The sequence below is a fragment of the Dysidea avara genome, chromosome 6 (genome assembly GCF_963678975.1).
Source record: "Dysidea avara chromosome 6, odDysAvar1.4, whole genome shotgun sequence".
Taxonomy (NCBI): Eukaryota; Metazoa; Porifera; class Demospongiae; order Dictyoceratida; family Dysideidae; genus Dysidea; species Dysidea avara.
In genome coordinates, this window is record NC_089277.1 from 37,670,480 (window position 1) to 37,691,224 (window position 20,745).

The window sequence follows — 20,745 nt, forward strand, 5'->3', positions numbered from 1 at the left end:
CTTTCATCGCTTTGCAGACAATTAATATGGTGCTTACTTGGATGTAAGAGCTCAAGGTTTCTGGGGTGTTCACCATCAACAAGCTTTCTTTGATGTTCGTGTTTTCAATCCATTGACAGCCACAAATCATTGCACTTCTTCTGCCAGCTGCATGTTTCTGATCAGATGACTGCGGAGAGAAACGAAGGATTTATGAACGTGTTCGTGAAATAGAGAGGGCATCATTCACACCTCTTGTGTTTTCTGCTTTAGGTGGAATGAGCAAACCAACAGAAATTACATACAAACGACTAGCCTCACTTCTTGCCACAAAACAGCCAGAAAAATAATGTTGTCATCTCTTTTATTCGCTGCAGATTGTCATTCTCCCTTTTGCGTTCAGCCATTATGTGTCTTCGTGGCGGTCTCTCTACTGCTGGTTGGCCCCAGAGAGATTTGACAGACTTCTCTCTGGTGGTGTGTGAGGGAAGCTCTCTTTGTCTGATTGAACTTTGATACAAATTTAAGTGTGCATTATACAAATGTATTATGTTATTCTTGTGTAGAAAAAAAAGTAAAAATAAAACTATGACCGGATTTGCAAGAAGAGGCCTTCCACACACATCCAACTCTATAAACGTGGAAGACCATAACTTTAATAGTGCTCAAAAAGATACAAAACTGAAATTTTCTTGATCTATTAGCCTATGTTGGTGCTCACCAGCTCACTGACCAGATTTCACGTCAATAACTTTTTCCAATCTCAAGAAAAAAATGACCTACCTGGAAGGCGAGCAAGTGATTCCCCTCAGGCAACAATACCTCCAGCTCTTCTCATTACGCCGTATCGCCCTGATATTGTGATTCACAATAAAGAAAGTAATTCAGTAGCCTTATTGGAGCTTACTTGTCCCCTGGACTCTGTCCGTCACCTTGAACTTGCAAGAGACCGTAAACTTAAAAAGGAAGAATATCAACTAATTTTGTCTGAGCTAGATCGCCTTGGCATTGTTAACTTTTATGACACAATTGAGATGAGTGTACTGGGTCACTATCTGCCAAGTTCATTATCTTCTTTTCGGAACTGTGTGAACTTCATTCAAAATAATTTCACTATGTTAAAATCTCAATGTAAGAGAATCTTTGATTTAGCAGCGGCAATTTCAATATCCTCTTCTAGGAGAATATTTATGGCGAAGAGCTGCCAAGAATGGTGTGTGGACTTTTGAACATTATGTTGGCAAGACATTTTTCATTATTAATTGTGTGTGTGTTTTGTTTTTTTGTTAATTGTACTCCTTGTCATGCCCACCTGTGGGGCTTTTTATGCCCTATTTTTGTGGTAGCATGTGTCCGAGGACATTTGATTGTAATTGTTTGTGTTATCAATAATGCACTTGTCAATTTCATGCCCCACCCCCCCACCCCAGGTGGGGATTTGACATTGCTTCTTGTCCCCACCCCTGGGGCAATTGACAGTTGTCAAATTCACTGACCGATTTTCGGTAGTTGGCATTTCTAAGCAGTAAAATCGCACTTGCTATAATATTACTAGCTACAAGGCAGGCTTATTACTAGTCGCATACATGAAATATTCGCTTAGTCATCCTTGGGGTGTTGTCAAATCCCCTACTATGGGGGTGGGGACATAGTGGGGATTTGACAGCCGATTTTTCCCCAGTAGTGGGGAATTTGACACCATGATTTGTCAAATCCCCTGTATTCCCCCACCCTCTCCGGGGGTGGGGGGGGTGGGGCATGAAATTGACAAGTGCATAATACTGATGGTTCTTCTCCCAAAAAAACCTTTTCCAATCTCAAGTTATGAATTGTCGAAGTTCGTAAATTGGATGTGTGTGATCCGGTCACATCTTAAATTATTATTATTATTGATAGCGTAGACATTATCATAGATAATATATATTATCTATGACATTATCAAGTTGGCGTAATTTCCATCACAGTTCACGTGGGCGTAATTTCCATCACGGTTCACGTGGGCGTAATTTCCATCATGGTTATCGTGGGCTTCAATTAGTAGTACTCGACCGAGGAAGGGAGTGTAAACATACATATGGCAGAGGTGTGGTAGGCCTATGAGTGCAAACATTATTAACTGTTAATTAAATCGTTAAATATTTGTGAAACCCTTTAGGCGTGGGCTTGACATGCTTCAGGGCTTCCGTCGGAAAGCGGAGTGTCCAGTGATGAACTATTGCTTTCTGCTATTCGTTGGTCTCAGGTTGTATAGGGGCGTCGCCTCCAATACTCTCGACTCTCCATGTGTAGAACGTACTGTCATCAACCAATCTCAGCTAGATCAGTTCTTGAATAACATCACGTCACAGAGACGAGAAGGACGAGATCCAAGATGTATTCAACTGTCACTAACTGCTAATAGTTATCAACTAAATATAACGAAGTTTGTACATGGAGTTGACTTGAAACAAAATGACAGCTTAACAGTCACGGGAGAGGATAGTGCAATCATCATAAACTGTGTGGATGATGCCCCAAACGTACTGGAGTATCTGCAGAGTAGACGACTACTACATGCCTCAATGGTTGTATTTGATGGACTAGTGTTTACTGGATGTCTCCTTCCAATATATGTGGAGGAAGTGAACACTGGTAATCCAGAATTGTGTGTTCCAGTAAGTGTGTCAATCTCATACAGCTGATCTACCTTTTGTATCAGCATGTGTGTCTGTAAGTCTTGAGGGGTAGTCTATGATCTTGGACTCTTGTACACACTAGCTATCTAATTATTTAGAAATCCTGACATCACCTACGTAGTACAAAACTGATCAGTTCTTTTTGTTTTCGTCTATTCATTATGACCTATTAGTTATAGCTAGAAGTATGAATATTATTAGTAAATAATGACTTGTCATGACAACTAAAATCACAACAAAAGATCGCTTTGATGTTGGATATATAGGCATGATGACCAGCTATTTGAAGTATAAAAGCGAATTGACTCTGGTTGTTTCATGAATTAATCTGTGCTAAGTACACTTGTGATGGAGGATCCTTTGGTGTTTTGCCTCTATCTTGTACAAGTGCACAAGTCCCTAGTGGGATAGCATTCATGAAATAAGTAGAAAGTTTACTGAAACATCTCAGTATAAAACTGTATTTACAAATCTTACTACTGTATTGCTGAAATATTGAAGTAGTTAAATACAATTTTGGGGGTCATAGGCCACCCTTGAAATTTAATATTTTATGTACAAATCATACTACTGTAATTCAATACTGAAATGTTTCTAAAATACTTGATATAGCTAATTTTGGAAGTCTCTTATTAAGAATTTGGGGATTAGATGCAGTAAATGACTGACCTATCATAGCAAACTGTGAGTGGCACTTAACTTTTAAATGTTTTTGAAATTTCAGGTACATGTGCTATTTTGCTTGTGTGGCTTTTACGTATTGGATTGCTGAACCAGGTGTTGTCTCATGATTGTCTTGTAGTGCATGCAAAAAGACAAGAGCAACAATTTTATGTATGTAAACTTTAAGTACAGTAGATGCCATTTAGGGTTTTTCGTTTTCTTCTCTTTTCTTCTAGAGACTTCCTGTGTTATTCAATATTATCCATACCATGGTCATATATAGTATTTGCTTGTATTGCGTTACCCAAACGTTTCCTAACTCTACATTGAATGTTTCCTCATGTACCTAGCCAGACTAATGACCAACCCGAATACATGTTTTTATTCATGTAAGCATGTTTTACTGTAACAAGTTTAGAATTTTCACATTTGAGTAGATAAAAAGTAATGAAACAAGGGAGGCCAACAACATCTGCAGCTTAATTAATAATTAATAATATTGTTATTCAGCCTGTCAGTAGCTAGTATACGTAGTCATGATTGAAGTATCAACTATAGTATAGCTGCAGGTGTATATACATGTAGATCACCTCCTGTGTTTCATTACTTGTGATCCCTACTCAACTAACTTTTCCTTACATTTGTTTGTTTGCTTTATTTGCAGTAACACAATTCATTATTGTCACATACCACATCAAAGGGAAAAAAACAGTGCCAGACACATTAATCACTGGACTAAATGCACATACCAATTATGAAAGACTAAAACCTTTCTGCTTCTTTTTCAGCTATGTTCCACCTGTTGTACAAATGAAAAACAGTACGAGAAGTATACCTCTGCAACAAATCCAGTCACATTACAGAAACTAATTAAAGCATGTGAGTTGTTGCCAACCAACACCTACGTATGCTTTAACAGAGATAGAAATAGGACACAAAGGAGGACAAAGGTATTGTAGGTCCACCAAATTAGCCGACTGTTCCGATAACTGATATTAAGCAATGGAATTAGTTGATACCGATAACCGATCTGATATACACTGATAACACTAACACTCTTCCTCATCATTATTAAATGGCTCATATTTGTGCTATAAGCATTGATGCTGTATACAGCTTATACTATGCTAAAAAGTAAAGTTATACCATAAGTAAAATGTACTCAAGGTAACTAGGTTTGAAGTACATTTCACTACTGTCATACAGTTGAGACAGGTGGCTGACGCTACATAGAAACCTAAACCTTACTTGAGCATGGCCTAAAACCTCACAGTATTCTTTGGGCAAGGTTTCCACTAAAACATTTACACATAACTTAATTAGAATGCCAATAACTTATGTCTAGCCTCCTGCACTACTCAGGACAGTGGAGATTGACATGTACTTTGATTTAACATTCAACCAAAACCAATTAGCTAATTGGCTTGTGGCAAGTTGCAAATATCATCCCAATACAGATTATTGAATTTTGTACAACACTACCGTGATGCATGTATTGTAGCTGCTGCAGTTGGTAAAAAGGCACATCCTGGGCCAAAGCAATGTTGAAAAGTCAAGAAATCAAGCCCGTAGCATTATCTATAATCAAATTATGTTTTGCTGGATGCATTAATTAGTCAGGCAGAGAATAATTATTCAGTTAGAAGAAAGAAATTTAAAAATTTCATAGAACTTATTGGAATGGTTTGAGGTAGCTCTAAAGACACTTGTGGGCTTGGTTATGCCTAGCTAATACTACCAAGCTGTGATGAAGGAAAAGAAAGCTCAAACCTCCATGATCACTTCTACAACAAGTACACAAAAGTTTGGAATTTTCAACTAGAGTAGGGACCATATTAAAAGTACTGAAACAAGCTAGAGTAGTGCATGATATTAAATCACAGTAAAACTTCAAGAATTTGTTATATCCCTACTCTGCTCAAGATACCATAACAAAAATGCGCAGTAGGGATATAACACTTCTTATTGTTTTACTGTGATTTGATATCATGCACTACTCCAGTACTTTTTATTGATGTACTATGGTCCCTACTCTAGTTGAAAATTCCAATTTTTTTTGTGTACTTGTTTGTTAACTTTTTTGTAAATAATCATTATGACTGGTGAACCCACGCATACCACATCAAAAGAAAGAAATGGCGCCATGTTCCCCACTTATCAATTATTGTCTGAAAAGTGAAGTATCCATTACGCTTCGTTGTCAGCTATGTTCAACCTGTTACACAGAGGTATGAATCAAGAACTGTTCGAAAAGCACCTCAGCAATCAAAGTAGCCACTATGAAAAATACGGATGATCTCCGTTATGAAAGATAGCCATGATGTGCAACCACCAAATCGACACTTTTCACTGTCAGCTAAGATGAATGGGACACAAAGGAGGACACTGGTAAGTTCATGAACAATGCATTGTACGTACTGCAGTATGCCAAAAGGCACCCCATGGGCCAAAGCGACGTTGAACACAGTGAAAAAATCAAGCCCGTAGCCTTAACTGTTGTTGAGTTACGCTTGTCTGAAGGCATCAGTTACTCAGTCAGTCAGTCAGTCAGTCAGTCAGTCAGTCAGTCAGTCAGTCAGTCAGTCAGTCAGTCAGTCAGTCAGTCAGTCAGTCAGTCAGTCAGTCAGTCAGTCAGTCAGTCAGTCAGTCAGTCAGTCAGTCACTAGAAAATTCTGTTAAACAATTAAAAAAATCCTTAGCGACTTGTTGAAAGCATTTGGGATTGATCTGAAGGCTTGTTTGGGCTTAGTTTTGTCTAACCAATGCTGCCTCATTGTAGTCTGGGAAAAGAGAGGCTGGTTTTTGGGTGATGTTTTTACTCCTTTGTGGTCCCTACTATACAGTACGATATATACAGTACTATTGTACTGTATGATGCAGCTACTCGGATTAATTTGTGATATACTACATACTGTATATTGCTGGAGTAGTAAGAGAAGTACTGTATGTGCAAAAATTTTAATTTAGTGTATTCATAAAGGTTTGGCAAACCTATTTTTAAAAAGCTTATCTGTATGATCTGTATAGATAAATATGTCTGGTATGTGATAGGGCTGAGCGATATTATCGTTTTAATGATAAATCGCGATATTTTGAAAGAATCAATATCGTGATATTTTGTTATTAACTATCGTCAGGAGCTCATCGAGTCCGTAGGACGAGGGAGCATGTAACTCCGTAAACGGCGAAATTCAAACATGGCGTCGCAATTTATTAATAGTAATTTAAACAGTAACCGTATAAGGATAAACACATACCGCGCATGCTCGCTAAATCCATTACTACTGGCACAATACTGTAGTCTTCTTGCTCCAGCAGTGAGCAATGAAACTCGATTCCTTCAGTATTTACTGCAGATACTCTGTACTGCCGCCATGGACTGATAGCCGGCCCACTTACATTACACGGTAAGCAAGAATGTTTCCTAACAGTCTCCAAAACATCTTGTCACTATTTCACTCCGTTAGTTAAGCCCTTTCCTCGACGTTTCCTTCCTTGCCATCTCTTTCACGAATTAATCCAGGCGCTGCATATTTGTGGCATGATTATTACGTAATTCTTTACCCTACGATACAACTTTTACTATATAAGGAATATACTATGTTAAGATATGTCCGCCATGTTTGAATTTTGCTGTTTACGTTGTGAGTATGCGGAGTTACATGCTCCCTCGTCCTACGGACTCGATGAGCTCCTGCTATCGTGATACCATGCCTGTACATTATTGTCATTGAAAAATCCATTTGTTATGCAGTCATTGGCTAAGAATCCTTGTAAGTCATAACCTGGTTACCCCTGCAGAGAGGTGTGAACACCATAACCTCAACGTATGTGTCACAGTAACTGTTACTGTAAACAAGGATGATAGTGGCTAGTTATTAGATGCTACCTTTCAAGACTTCCTACGGAAATACTGAGCAATACACTATGTAGCACCAGCTATGATTGACTTATTTGTAAGTATCATGAACTATTCAGTATCGTGAATAGTGGCTTTAGTATCGATCGTGATACTAAAATGGCAGTATCGCTCAGCCCTAGTATGTGACTTTTGCAGGGTTTCATATCAGATAATCCCCATATTAAGAAATGACAAGGCTCAGATCAACATGAACAAACATTATATATAACTTTTATCTCAAATCATCATACATCATACAGTACAATAGTACTGTATATAGTGGAGACCACAAGGAGTAAGTGTGGCCCATGAACAAACATCACCCAAAAACCAGCTTCACTTTTCCCAGACAACGATGAGGCAGTATTGGTTAGGCAAAACTAAGCTTCAGATCAACCCAAAATGCTTTTATCAAGTTGCTAAGGAATTTTTTTTAAATAATTTAACGGAATTTTCTAGTGACTGACTGACTGACTGACTGACCGACCGACCGACCGACCGACCGACCGACCGACCGACCGACCGACCGACCGACCGACCGACCGACCGACCGACCGACCGACCGACCGACCGACCGACCGACCGACCGACCGACCGACCGACCGACCGACCGACCGACCGACCGACCGACCGACCGACCGACCGACCGACCGACCGACCGACCGACCGACCGACCGACCGACTGACCGACGGACTGACTGAGTAGCTGAAGCCTTCAGACAAGCGCAACTCGACAACAGCTAAGGCTACGGGCTTGATTTTTTCACTGTTTGACGTTGCTTCAGCCTGACAGGTGCCTTTTGGCATACCACAGTACGTACAATGCATTCTTCATGGACTTACCAGTGTCCTCCTTTGTGTCCTATTCATCTTTGCTGACAGTAAAAAGTGTCGATTTGGCAGTAGCACGTGATGGCTTCCTTTCATAATGGAAATCGCACTTGAAACTGCTACCCTAGTATGTCTCTCAGTGTTTTAAGGTTTAAAAGTTATTTCTAAAGATTTCAGTTGCTTTTCTAAAGGCCTAAATGGTAAGATTAGATAATGGAGCATTGCTGGAGAGTTATTATTTGCTATGAAATATTACTGCTAGGTATAGCTAGACTGAATCATGTTCCAGAGTGGTACCCCCCTTTTAAAATGTCTGGATCTCATTCTGACAGGGAACTGCTGATTCAGAAGATTACTATACTGTCTAGAAACGTATTTGTTGAAGGAGTTGATAAAAGCAATGAAGTTGGTAAAATTTGCATGTCAAGTACTGTATCTGTTGAAGGACCTAACCTATCAGTAGAGAAGGTTCATTTATAGTGACATTATGCATTACAGGGACAATCAATTTGGAGCAGTGAACATTTACAACTCACCAAATGTGATGGTGAGGAATTGTACATTTTACAACAACACATCTGATGGTAGCCACAGTAGTAGACCATTCCAGGCAACTGGTGGGGGACTCTCTATATCATGTATCAATGGAATCTATGATAGTGTTAATATTAGTATTAGTGAATGTAACTTCACTGAAAATTCTGCTAAACTACCGGATAGATTACAAGGTGAAATTAATCGTATTGTTTTCCAAAGTGGTCGAGGTGGAGGAATAGCAATCTTTGTTGATACTTCTGCACTAGTAAATTGTGTTGTAAACAACTCAGTGTTTGTCAGCAATAGTGCTGATGAAGGTGGTGGAGGGCTGTTTTGTATTATTGAGGCACAAAATTATCAGACCTATGTGTTTGAAAATCTCTTGCTTATCAGTAATCGTGCTACAGTCGCTGGAGCCTTATTGGTTGGTACATTGTACAGCAGAAGTGGTGAAGCATTCTCTAGTGTTACAGTAGCTAACTGTACTTTTATGGAAAACACTGCTAGTATTGGAGGTGTATCAAATGTTTATTTTTATAATGGACTAGTTAATAATTCTGTGACGTTTAGAAGTTGTATATTCACTAACAATTCAGCTAGAAGATGTGCTGGTGCTGTTGATGTAGCATCATATAACTTCTTTGTCGGCAGAAGTCATTATACTCCCGTAACTTTCATTGACTGGTAAGTGAACTGTAGCAGAATGAACAGTTGATGTAGTATAACTGTATTGTGTAGTATATTTGATAGCAACTTTGGTGCTAATGCTGCAGCTATCAACGTTGCTTTTTACAATGCAAGATTTGATAATGTCACTTTTAGAAACAACATTGGAACTGCTGTTCGAGTGAGTGATTATGTCAACACAAGGGCCCCACAGAATATGCCAGATTTTCTTTGAATAATAATCCCATGAAGACAGAGTAAACAATTATGTAGATCTGTAAAGATATGTGTTCCTACATGTAAACTCATTGGCTACTGTAGCAGATGGCCTGAAGAAATATACTTTCCCACAAGTGAATTTTGCATGCTACATAGTGTATACATATGGTGAATCAAGATACATGGTAGTGTCCAAGAAGCTGGCATGTCACGCCACGGGTATATTGACAGGAAGAAAGAAAAATTAATGCATTTTCATGTGCCGTATGTAATTTCTAGACCATTTGGAACCATTTTTGCTGTAGAGATTCCCACCAGGTAGGGGATCCCACATATCAAATTTAAACCTCAGCCATATCTGAGATTCAAGTGGCCAAGGTTTTGGGTTCTTTTCTTCATTTTTTTTCTTAGCAAATTCTACCGTAAAACACAAATGCTTACTCCAATCAAGCTGAAATATTGCACATAGAGGGGGTTATTAAAGTGAATCTCAGTTCCAAGTTTGGAGAATCATGATTCACAGAGTTAAGACAAATTATTTGCATAAAATAACATCAAACTTAACTTGTTTCACGCCTACAGGGTAAACCGCTTTGAGGATAGATTAACCATTGTAGGAGTGCCTTTTGAAAGGAATCGAGATTACGACCACAATGATACAATGCAAAAACCATCAGTGTGTAACGATCATGTGATAGTGTTTTGTTAATAAAAATATGTAGTTGTCATGCCTACTAGGCAAACCGCTTATAGAAACGAGTTGAAAATTGGTGTATAGATGGATTAATCAGAAGAATTCACAATAAAATACAGAGTTATACTGCGAAACTCAACTACGTGTAAAATCCAACTACATGTAACAATCGTTCGATCAAGCTAGATACTGTAATAGTGCAGTCAACGTATTAAAGCATCCAGTACAGTGGCACTCCCTCCCCCCACACGCACATTGAGATACTCTAATAGAGCAGTCAGTCAGATATTCTAATACAACAGTCACTGTGTAAGTATGAAAACTTGCATCTGTAGCACCGACCTGTGGGCACACTTAGCTATGTATGTAGCCTGCAAGGATTTTTTTGCAAAATGAATTTGGTCCTTTGTATATAATATGTTGTTCTTATAATATGACAATCTCATAGCTGAACTCATGACTGTCACTGATCCCTATTTGCAGCTTGTAGACCACTTAGAAAGTATGATTTATCACTATGACTTTGTGCACAAAACTACTCTATATGTATACATTATACTACAGATATCATGGTATTTGAAATATATACCAAAAGATATACAAACTTGGAAAAGATGTTATAATGTGAGGCAAAGCCTCACACTATAGCACCCTTTCCTAAATATGTATATCTTTTGATATTTTGAATACCATGATATTATGTTAATACAACATCTCGTCTCCCACCTGGAAGCATTTCTAATGTTATTGCACCATTATTAGTGCTTAGCATGTTTAAGGAGTATGCACATGTGTTTGCAGGCTGCAATCTTGAAAATTGTTCCAACAATCCATAACAACTGTTGCTAGGCAACAAAATTTAAACCCTAATTACATGCTTTTGGAGTTTGCTTAGCAACCATTGCTATGGTGTCAAAATTATATATTTTTAAGATTAGTAGCGGTTGTTAGGCAACAGTGTTGTTGCTAAGTAACAGGTATTAGTTACTATGTTAGCAGTAGTTGTCAAGTTGGACTTGCCTAACTGATAAAGCAACTAAATATTATCAAAAAAATTTTAGCCGATCAAATGCGTATATCAAATGTACAAAATTAATGATAATACTAATTCTATTGGCTAGTTTGCTGTAGTATATCAAAAATATATGACAAGCTGCTATTGGAGTTTTGCAATATTGATGTTGTATTAATACATAAATTTCAGTCCTTAAACATGTAAATATAAATAGTGTTTGGGAGGCTGTGTCCCCCAGACACCCTGCTTTATATAGCTACCACCTACTACCCTGGTCATGGTGTACCCCCCTTGTCAAACTCTGGATCTGCCCCTGCAGTAAGTATCAAGTCATTTTGTAGTGAGTGTAGAGAGTCATGTACAGTACATTACAAGTCACCGTGTAGACAGTTCAGTTACAAACAAGTCACCCTGGAGAGAGTTCAACAAGCTGCCCAGAGTTCAGCTATGAAACAAGGCACTTTGTAGAGAGAACAGCTACACAACAAGTTAACCTGCAGAGAGTACAATTTGACCTGGATAAAATCAGTTAGAAACAAGTCACCCTGTGGAGATCAGAGTTCAGCTAGAAACAAGTCACCTTGTGGAGAGTTCAGCTACAGTTCAGTAGCTTTTTTCAGTTAATATTCCTTATGCTGGCTTTATATCCTCTATATACCTAATTAATATAAAGTGGAAATTAAGTGTGGTAAACAGCCAAGATAGCAATGGTTCAGTGGTTAAGGATAAGGATGTTATTAGGTATGGAAATTTCTGGTTTGAATCATAGTAAGTTTTTTGACATTTTTAAAACTCATGGTGACTGCTCTATTAGAGTACCTCGATCTCACAATTTTGCACTTGTTTAGTTTTTGCTTTATAATTCTGTAGCTGTAGCTCCATTAGCCATCAAAACTCACTGTTACAATGACCAGCCTACTGTATGTGCACACCAACTTTCAAGCTATTCACATTCTCAGTTTACTCTGTATCCGGGACAAACGTTTGATTTTTTTATATGTGAAAAATGTTCATAACTCCGTGGATGTTCCATAGTAAACTTAATGCGTTAATTTACCTTTATTCCCTATTTAATTGTGCTAAAGTTCGCAGCAATCAAGTTGCACATTAATTTTGCGTTTTATAACAAATTTTGCAAAGTGTGCAAAGAATTCAAAACCCCATAGATCCTACAGCTTCAGAAGAAAAATGAAGAGAAAAATTGAAAATTTGAGCATCCAAATCTCACAAGCAGCTGGTGCAAATTTGATATGTGACCTACCCTACTTGGTGGATAGCTATAATACAAAAATAGTGTGCTGTGGAGAAGAGATTGTGGAGCTATGCATGTATGAAAATTCTGTTTTCTTTATTCCTGTCAATATACCCATGGGGTGGTGCTCCAGCTTCCTTGGCTGCATGATACACTAGCGTGTGTCTTGATCATATTAATTTGCTTATATGTACACTGAATACCTGAAAGCCTGAGTATTGAGTATATGTACATCAGGAAGGTCCCTAACATACTGTACATTGTGTTATGAAAAAACTTGGGTGATGATTTGTAATTGTCTTGATTAGGTAATTGCTGGAAAGATATATCATGATAGAATTACATATGATGGTAACAGTGCTGCTGGTAAAGACCTTGTCAGTATAGGAGGAGCATTACATCTCCTCTCCTCCAGTCAAATTCAACTTCACAATGGCACACATGTCAACTTTGTTAACAACACTGGCAGGTAATCACACAGTGGTTTTGGTAGTGTAACATGTATGTGTGTAGGGTTGGTGCAGCAGTTGTGATGGAAGTTGACCCTCCAGTTATACCACCAGTATTCAGAAATATCAATGGACATTCTCTCTGCTTCCTTCAATACTCAGATCCATCTGTTCCCTTTGAATCTTTGAATCCTAATCATGTATGTTGTAAGCATACTAAATTGTTCCCTTGCAGATCATGTGTGCTTGTAGACCTCCATTAATTTTATGGATAATGAAGCTATTGTTGGACGTGATGTATATGCTGGAGTAGAACTATGTCCATGGTTGTCACCTCCACAGGGACTACCATTTATCTCATATGACAGTAGAGAAGAGGGAGTTTTACCACTGTTAACCCCTGCTCAAACAATGGAGCTATATAATGAATCTGTAAGATGATATAACAGTGCTAGTATGCATAAGTGTGTCTATTAATCTCTTAGGTAAAAGCCTATCCTGGTGAAGTAATTAGAATACAGATGATACCTAAAGATCAACTAAATCAAACTACATTGGGAATAGTAACTTTAGAACTGTCAAGAAATAGTGCTGAGATCAATAATGATGTACTGTACAATGTGTTTAATTATGTAAAGTGATATTTTTATCTCTTGTAGGATGCTTACTTCTCCTTCAGCCCTACTGCTAGAGTACTGCATCCTCAAAGCTTGAGTTATAATGTCAGTTACACCATTGGAACAATAGATAATCTTGTCTATGTGAATCGGACGTTTCTCATTATGGTTGAACTGTTTCGATCACCTGTGAGTTTACATATGTCAATACTTGCTTGTATGCTTACACAAATGTAGACATGCCATAAATGTAATACATAGCTACATCTATACATTGAGTGGTGTGCATAACTGCAGAGTAGTGCCATGTATAATATTATCTAATCCTAAACAGCCAAGCTGTAAAAAAAGGTGCGGCCCCCAAAAAGGCTATGGTGAAAAAAGATGTGAAATCCAAGGTGGCGGCCAAGAAATGGCTGTGGTGGTAGGTTAACGGTAAAAATTTTAATAACAACAATTCAGGTGAATTTGGTGCTGCTTGGGCTTGGTACAAAATTCACCTGAATTGTCGTTATTAAAATTTTTACCATTAACCTACCATCACAGCCATTTCTTGGCCGCCACCTTGGATTTCACATCTTTTTTCACCATGGCCTTTTTTGGGGCCGCACCTTTTTTTACAGCTTAACTGTTTTTGATTAGATTTCACTTCTTTTTGTATTTGTATACCCCAAAGCTGGCCTATGGCTGGCTTTGTGGATTTTTTAACCTATCTTTTTTTCTTTACCACAGGAAGAAGAAAAGATGAAGCAGATGTTAAATACTTTAAATATTTCTGATTTTATCAGTAAATGTACAAATTATATATATATAATACATATATTTATTACAGAACACTCTACACGGTGGTTTCTTTATAACTGAACACTCTACAAGGTGACTTCTTCTAGCTGATCTCTCTACAGGGTGAATTGTTTGTAGCTGAACTATCTACAAGGTAATTTCTTCTAGCTGATCTCACTACAGGCTGATTTGTTTGTAGCTGAACTATCTACAAGGTAACTTCTTTTAGCTGATCTTTCCACAGGGCAATTTGTTTGTAGCTGAATTTTCTACAGGGTGATTTGTTTGCAGCTGAACTCTCTACATGGTGGTTTCTTTGTAGCTGAACTCTCTACAAGGTAACTCTTTCTAGCTGATGTCTCTACAGGGTCACTAGTTTGTAGCCGATCGCGAACTCTCTACATGGTGATTTCTTTGTAACTGAACTCTCTACAAGGTGACTTCTTCTAGCTGATATATCTACAGGGTGATTTGTTTGTAGCTGAACTCTCTACATGATAGTTTCTTTCTAGCTGAACTCTGTACAAGGTGACTTCTTCTAGCTGATCTCTCTACAGGGTGATTTTGTTTGCAACTGAACTCTCTACATGGTGCATAGTTTCTTTGTAACTGAACTCTCTACAAGGTGACTTCTTCTAGCTGATCTCTCTTGTTTGCAGCTGAGGTTTCTACATGGTGGTTTTTTTACAGCTGAACTATGGTTTCTTTGTAGCTGAACTCTCTACAAGGTGACTTCTTCTAGCTGATCTCTGTACAGGGTGACTTGTTTCTAGATGAACTCTCTACAGGGTGACTTGCATGTAGCTGAATTCCCTACAGAATAACTTGCAATGTAATATAATTCTATAATGGAGTAAGTTATAAACATAGCTGAATGTTCTATTAGGGTGACTGTTCTATTAGAGTATCTCGATCTCGCATTTGCTACACGTAGTTGCCTTTCGAATCATAACTCAGTGGTTTGTAATCCGATTCTTCTGTACTACTGCAAGGACTTTCTATGATGATTATTCCAGCTACATCAAGACAGACGATAGTGTGTCGTGCGGCCCAAGAAGCCGCCGCGCCACACCATGAGTATATTAACAGGAAGAAAGAAAACGCAATTTTCACACCTATGTAGCTCTGTGATCCCTAATTTGATTGGAGCCAAATTTGCTAGAGAAGTGCTGGCCAGTTAGGGGAGTCTACATACAAAATTTGAAGAAAATCGCTTCAGCCATTTCCGAGATACGAACGAACAAAATGTCGTTTTAATTTCTTTGTTTTTTTCTTCTTCATTTCGCACACTTTGCAAAATCTGCCATAAAACACGAATATATGCTTCAATCGGGCTAAAATTTGGCACACATAAAGGGCTCAGTAAGGCGGATCTTAGTACCAACGTTGGTAGGCATCCGATGAACATTCACGGAGTTATGACCAATTATTTGTGTAAAATAAGGTCGAAGGTCTGTCACGCCCACAGGGTAAACCCCTTGGAGGAATGAGTTGAAAGTTGCTATGTGGATGGAGTAACCATCGTAGGAGTGCCTTTTTGTGGTTTGAAAGGAATCGAGATAACGACCATGGAGATATGACACAAAACCCAACCTGTGTCACAATTACGCGATCGATTTTTATGAATAAAAAAACTATTAGTTTTCACATCTACCAGGTAAACCGCTTAGAGCAATGAGCTGAAAATCAGTATGTAGCTGGAATAATCATCATAGAAAGTCCTTGCAGTAGTACAGATAAATCGGATTACAAACCACTGAGTTATAATTCGAAAGGAAACTACGTGTAGCAAATGCGAGATCGAGATACTCTAATTAGAGATTTCCAACTAAATTAAATAATTAACATTCCATGCATTCATTGGTATGACATATATTGTGCTATTTTTCAGGGTCATTTTAGTGCAAACCCCACCCCAATTGATGGTTCCTATCAAAAGCTATAAGCAAAAGAAGTTGACAGTGTGATGATTTTTGTGTACAGTATTTTCAATGCTTTTTACATATATCGCATGGCACCGAACACAATATTCAAAGTGTCATAAATCTAGATAGGAAACTAATAATGACACGAATTTTTCACTACATAACTATTTTATGGAGAACAGCATATGAGCTAGGTAAAGCCTCTCAAGAGTGACCACTTCTTTGTAGACTGACCACTCAGAATATTACATGAATAAAGCAAGTGATTCACAAAAAATAAATTGTGTGTATTGTGTAATACTAAGTATGCACAGGCACCCAATGTATTTTCAAGGATAACTACCTAGAAAAATCAGTAATATTATACAAAATGGTAAGTAATGGCATCACAAGTCACAATTAACAAATATTTCGAAAACATGACAATCAGAAAACAAAATGTGAGACATATTATTATTAAAATAGATTTGTTTGGACACTGTTCAGCTTTATTTGTCACATTGTAAGCACTAAGGATAATAATTATTATATAACACAATGACATCACTGTATACTAAAAGCAGAAATTATAAATAGTTTCTGACCAAAATTACAATCATTGAAGCTGCTATAAAATGGATCAAAACAACAGGTAAGTGTGAAACCATGTAAGGTTGGTATCACATGCCAGTCTCCACTTTTGAAAAGATTATGCTCAACCTTGAACCTTATATTGCAATTCCGTGCAAGACAACAAACTGCTCACCTTCAAACTATACTTGCATCGATGCAGAGGGATGCCTTGAAGCCCAGGGTGACTGTAATGCTGAATTCTGAACAGTACTAGATGGCGATTTACCTTTAAAAGGGCCATATTTTCGTCGTAATCCAACGTCAGTCGTCCTCCAATCAAAAAACACACGGCATAATCGAAATCAGCATATACGGTTTGCCCAGGAACACTTTTTTCGTCCTCATCTGCCACAGATTCACGCGGAAACACTCGGAAACTTTGGCTATCACCGGTGCCGTATTCTTCCAATTAGAATTACGTACGCAATTATTTGTATGGGATTCCTATGGGGATTTTTATTTCTCAAACTTTGATTTGACATATTTCAATAAATACCGCATGGATTTTAATCCAGTAAAGTGCATTACAAAGTACGAAGCACTGACTACCATTAACTGGAACGGCAGCTTGTGCAACGTTTATTGAAGGTGTGTAATTTACGTAGCAAAAATATTTGTGAAAAATTGTTTGGTTGGAAATCGCTACTCTAATAGAACAGTCACCCTAATAGAACATTCAGCTACGTTTATAACTTACACCATTATAGAATTATATTACATTGCAAGTTATTCTGTAGGGAATTCAGCAACAACCAGTTAATCTGATAGACAATTCAGCTACTGGCAAGTCACCCTGTAGAGAGTTCACCTAGAAACAAATCACCCTGTAGAGAGATCAGCAGAAGAAGTCACCTTGTAGAGAGTTCAGTTACAAAGAAACCACCATGTAGAAAGCTCAGCTGCAAACAAATCACCCCATAGAGAGATCAGCTAGAAGAAGACACCTTGTAGAGAGTTCAGTTACAAAGAAACTATGCACCATGTAGAGAGTTCAGCTGCAAACAAAATCACACTGTAGAGAGATCAGCTAGAAGAAGTCACCTTGTAGAGAGTTCAGCTACAAAGAAACCATCATGTAGAGAGTTCAGCTGCAAAAAATCACTGTGGAGAGAGTTCAGCTATGAAAAGATCACCCTGTAGAGAGTTCAGCTAGAAGAATTCACCCTATAGAGAGTTCAGCTGCAAATACATCACCCTGTAGAGAATTCAGCTACAAACAAACCGCCCTGTAGAAAGATCAGCTAGAAGAAGTTACCTTGTAGAGAGTTCAGTTACAAAGAAACCATCATGTAGAGAGTTCAGCTGCAAAGAAATCACCCTGTAGAGAGTTCAGCTATGAATAAATCACCCTGTAGAGAGTTCAGCTGCAAACAATTCACCCTGTAGAGAGATCAGCTAGAAGAAGTTACCTTGTAGAGAGTTCAGTTACAAAAAAACCATCATGTAGAGAGTTCAGCTGCAAACAAATCACTCTGTAGAGAGATCATCTACAAAAAGATCACCCTGTAGAGAGTTCAGCTAGATGAAGTCACCTTGTAGAGAGTTCAGCTACAAAGAAACCACCATGTAGAGAGTTCAGCTGCAAACAAATCATCTTGTAGAGAATTCAGCTACAAGCAAATCGCCCTGTAGAAAGATCAGCTAGAAGAAGTTACCTTGTAGAGAGTTCAGCTACAAAGAAACCATCATGTAGAGAGTTCAGCTACAAACAAGTCACTCAGTATAGAGATCAGCTAGAAGAAGTTACCTTGTACAGAGTTCAGCTACAAACAAATCACCCTGTACTGAGATCAGTTTGAAGAAGTTCTTTGTAGAGAGTTCAGCTACAAACAAGTCACCCTGTAGAAAGATCAGCTAGAAGAAGTCACCTTGTAGAGAGTTCAGTTACAAAGAAACCACCATGTAGAGAGTTCAGCTACAAACAAGTGACCCTGTAGAGACATCAGCTAGAAGAAGTTATCTTGTAGATAGTTCTGCTACAAAGGAACCATCATGTAGAGAGTTCAACTACAGACAAATCACCTGTAGAGAGTTCAGCTACAAACAAATCACCCTGTAGAGAGATCAGCTAGAAGAAGTTACCTTGTAGAGAGTTCAGCTACAAACAATTCACCCTGTACAGAGATCAGCAAGAGAAATTACCTTGTGGATAGTTCAACTACAAACAAGTGACCCTGCAGAGACATCGGCTAAAGAAGTTACCTTGTAGAGAGTTCAGCTGCAAAGAAACCGTCATGTAGAGATTTCAGCTATAAACAAATCATCTTGTAGAAAGATCAGCTAGAAGAAATCACCTTGTAGAGAGTTCAGTTACAAAGAAACCACCATGTAGAGAGTTCGCGATCGGCTACAAACTAGTGACCCTGTAGAGACATCAGCTAGAAGAAGTTACCTTGTAGAGAGTTCAGCTACAAAGAAACCACCATGTAGAGAGTTCAGCTGCAAACAAATCACCCTGTAGAAAATTCAGCTACAAACAAATTGCCCTGTGGAAAGATCAGCTAAAAGAAGTTACCTTGCAGATAGTTCAGCTACAAACAAATCACCCCTTAGAGAGATCAGCTAGAAGAAATTACCTTGTAGATAGTTCAGCTGCAAACAATTCACCCTGTAGAGAGATCAGCTAGAAGAAGTCACCTTGTAGAGTGTTCAGTTATAAAGAAACCACCGTGTAGAGTGTTCTGTAATAAATATATGTATTATATATATATAATTTGTACATTTACTGATAAAATCAGAAATATTTAAAGTATTTAACATCTGCTTCATCGTTTCTTCTTCCTGTGGTAAAGAAAAAAAGATAGGTTAAAAAATCCCCAAAGCCGGCCTATAGCCGGCTTTGGGGTATACAAATACAAAAAGAAGTGAAATCTAATCAAAAACAGTTAAGCTGTAAAGAAAGGTGTGGCCCCCAAAAAGGCCATGGCGAAAAAGATGTGAAATCCAAGGTGGTGGCCAAGAAATGGCTGTGGTGGCAGTAAAAAATTTAATAACGACAATTCAGGTGAATTTTGTGCCAAGATCAAGCGGCACCAAATTCACCTGAATTGTTGTTATTAAAATTTTTACCATTAACCTACCATCACAGCCATTTCTTGGCCGCCACCTTGGATTTCACATCTTTTTTCACCATGGCCTTTTTGGGGGCCACACCTTTTTTTACAGTTTAGCTGTTTTTGATTAGATACTGATTTTCAGCTCATTGCTCTAAGCAGTTTGCCTGGTAGACGTGAAAACTAATAGTTTTTTAATTCATAAAATCGATTGCATAATTTTGACACAGGTTGGATTTTGTGTCATATCTCCATGGTCTTTATCTCGATTCCTTTCAAACCATAAAAAGGCACTCCTACGATGGTTACTCTATCTACATATCAATTTTCAACTCATTCCTCCAAGGGGTTTACCCTGTAGGCGTGACAGACCTTTGACCTTATTTTACGCACATAATTGGTCATAACTCCGTGAATGTTCATCGGATTCCTACCAAAGGTGGTACTGAGGTCCGCCTTAATGAGCCCTTCAGGTGTGCCAAATTTTAGCCCGATTGGAGTACGCATTCGTGTTTTATGGCGGATTTTGCGAAGTGTGCGAAATGAAGAAGAAAAAAAACGAAGAAATTAAAACGAAATTTTGTTCGCTCGTATCTCGGAAATGGCTGGAGCGATTTTCTTCAAATTTGGTATGTAGACTCCCCTAACTGGCTGGCACTTCTCTAGCAAATTTGGTTCCAATCGAATTAGGGATCACAGAGCTACATAGGTGTGAAAATTGCGTTTTCTTTCTTCCTGTTAATATACTCATGGTGTGGCACGCCAGCTTCTTGGGCCACACGACACACTATCGTGTGTCTTGATTGTGGGTTGATTACTGAAGTTGATGGGCCTAACAATATGAATATCATAATTGTATGCATAACTCTGTCAT

General features: G+C 38.3%; 1 protein-coding gene across 1 annotated transcript in view; it reads left to right on the forward strand.

Moving 5' to 3' along the window:
- Positions 1-686: 686 nt before the first annotated feature.
- Positions 687-20,745, forward strand: part of LOC136259460 (uncharacterized) — a 41,508-nt gene continuing 21,449 nt past the window's right edge. Inside the window, exons 1-9 of the mRNA XM_066052945.1 lie at positions 687-1,192; positions 2,135-2,623; positions 8,548-9,270; positions 9,325-9,433; positions 12,741-12,901; positions 12,946-13,081; positions 13,134-13,313; positions 13,367-13,489; positions 13,541-13,687. Coding sequence (XP_065909017.1) covers positions 687-1,192; positions 2,135-2,623; positions 8,548-9,270; positions 9,325-9,433; positions 12,741-12,901; positions 12,946-13,081; positions 13,134-13,313; positions 13,367-13,489; positions 13,541-13,687 — 2,574 coding nt within the window. The remainder of the gene's footprint in view (positions 1,193-2,134; positions 2,624-8,547; positions 9,271-9,324; positions 9,434-12,740; positions 12,902-12,945; positions 13,082-13,133; positions 13,314-13,366; positions 13,490-13,540; positions 13,688-20,745) is intronic.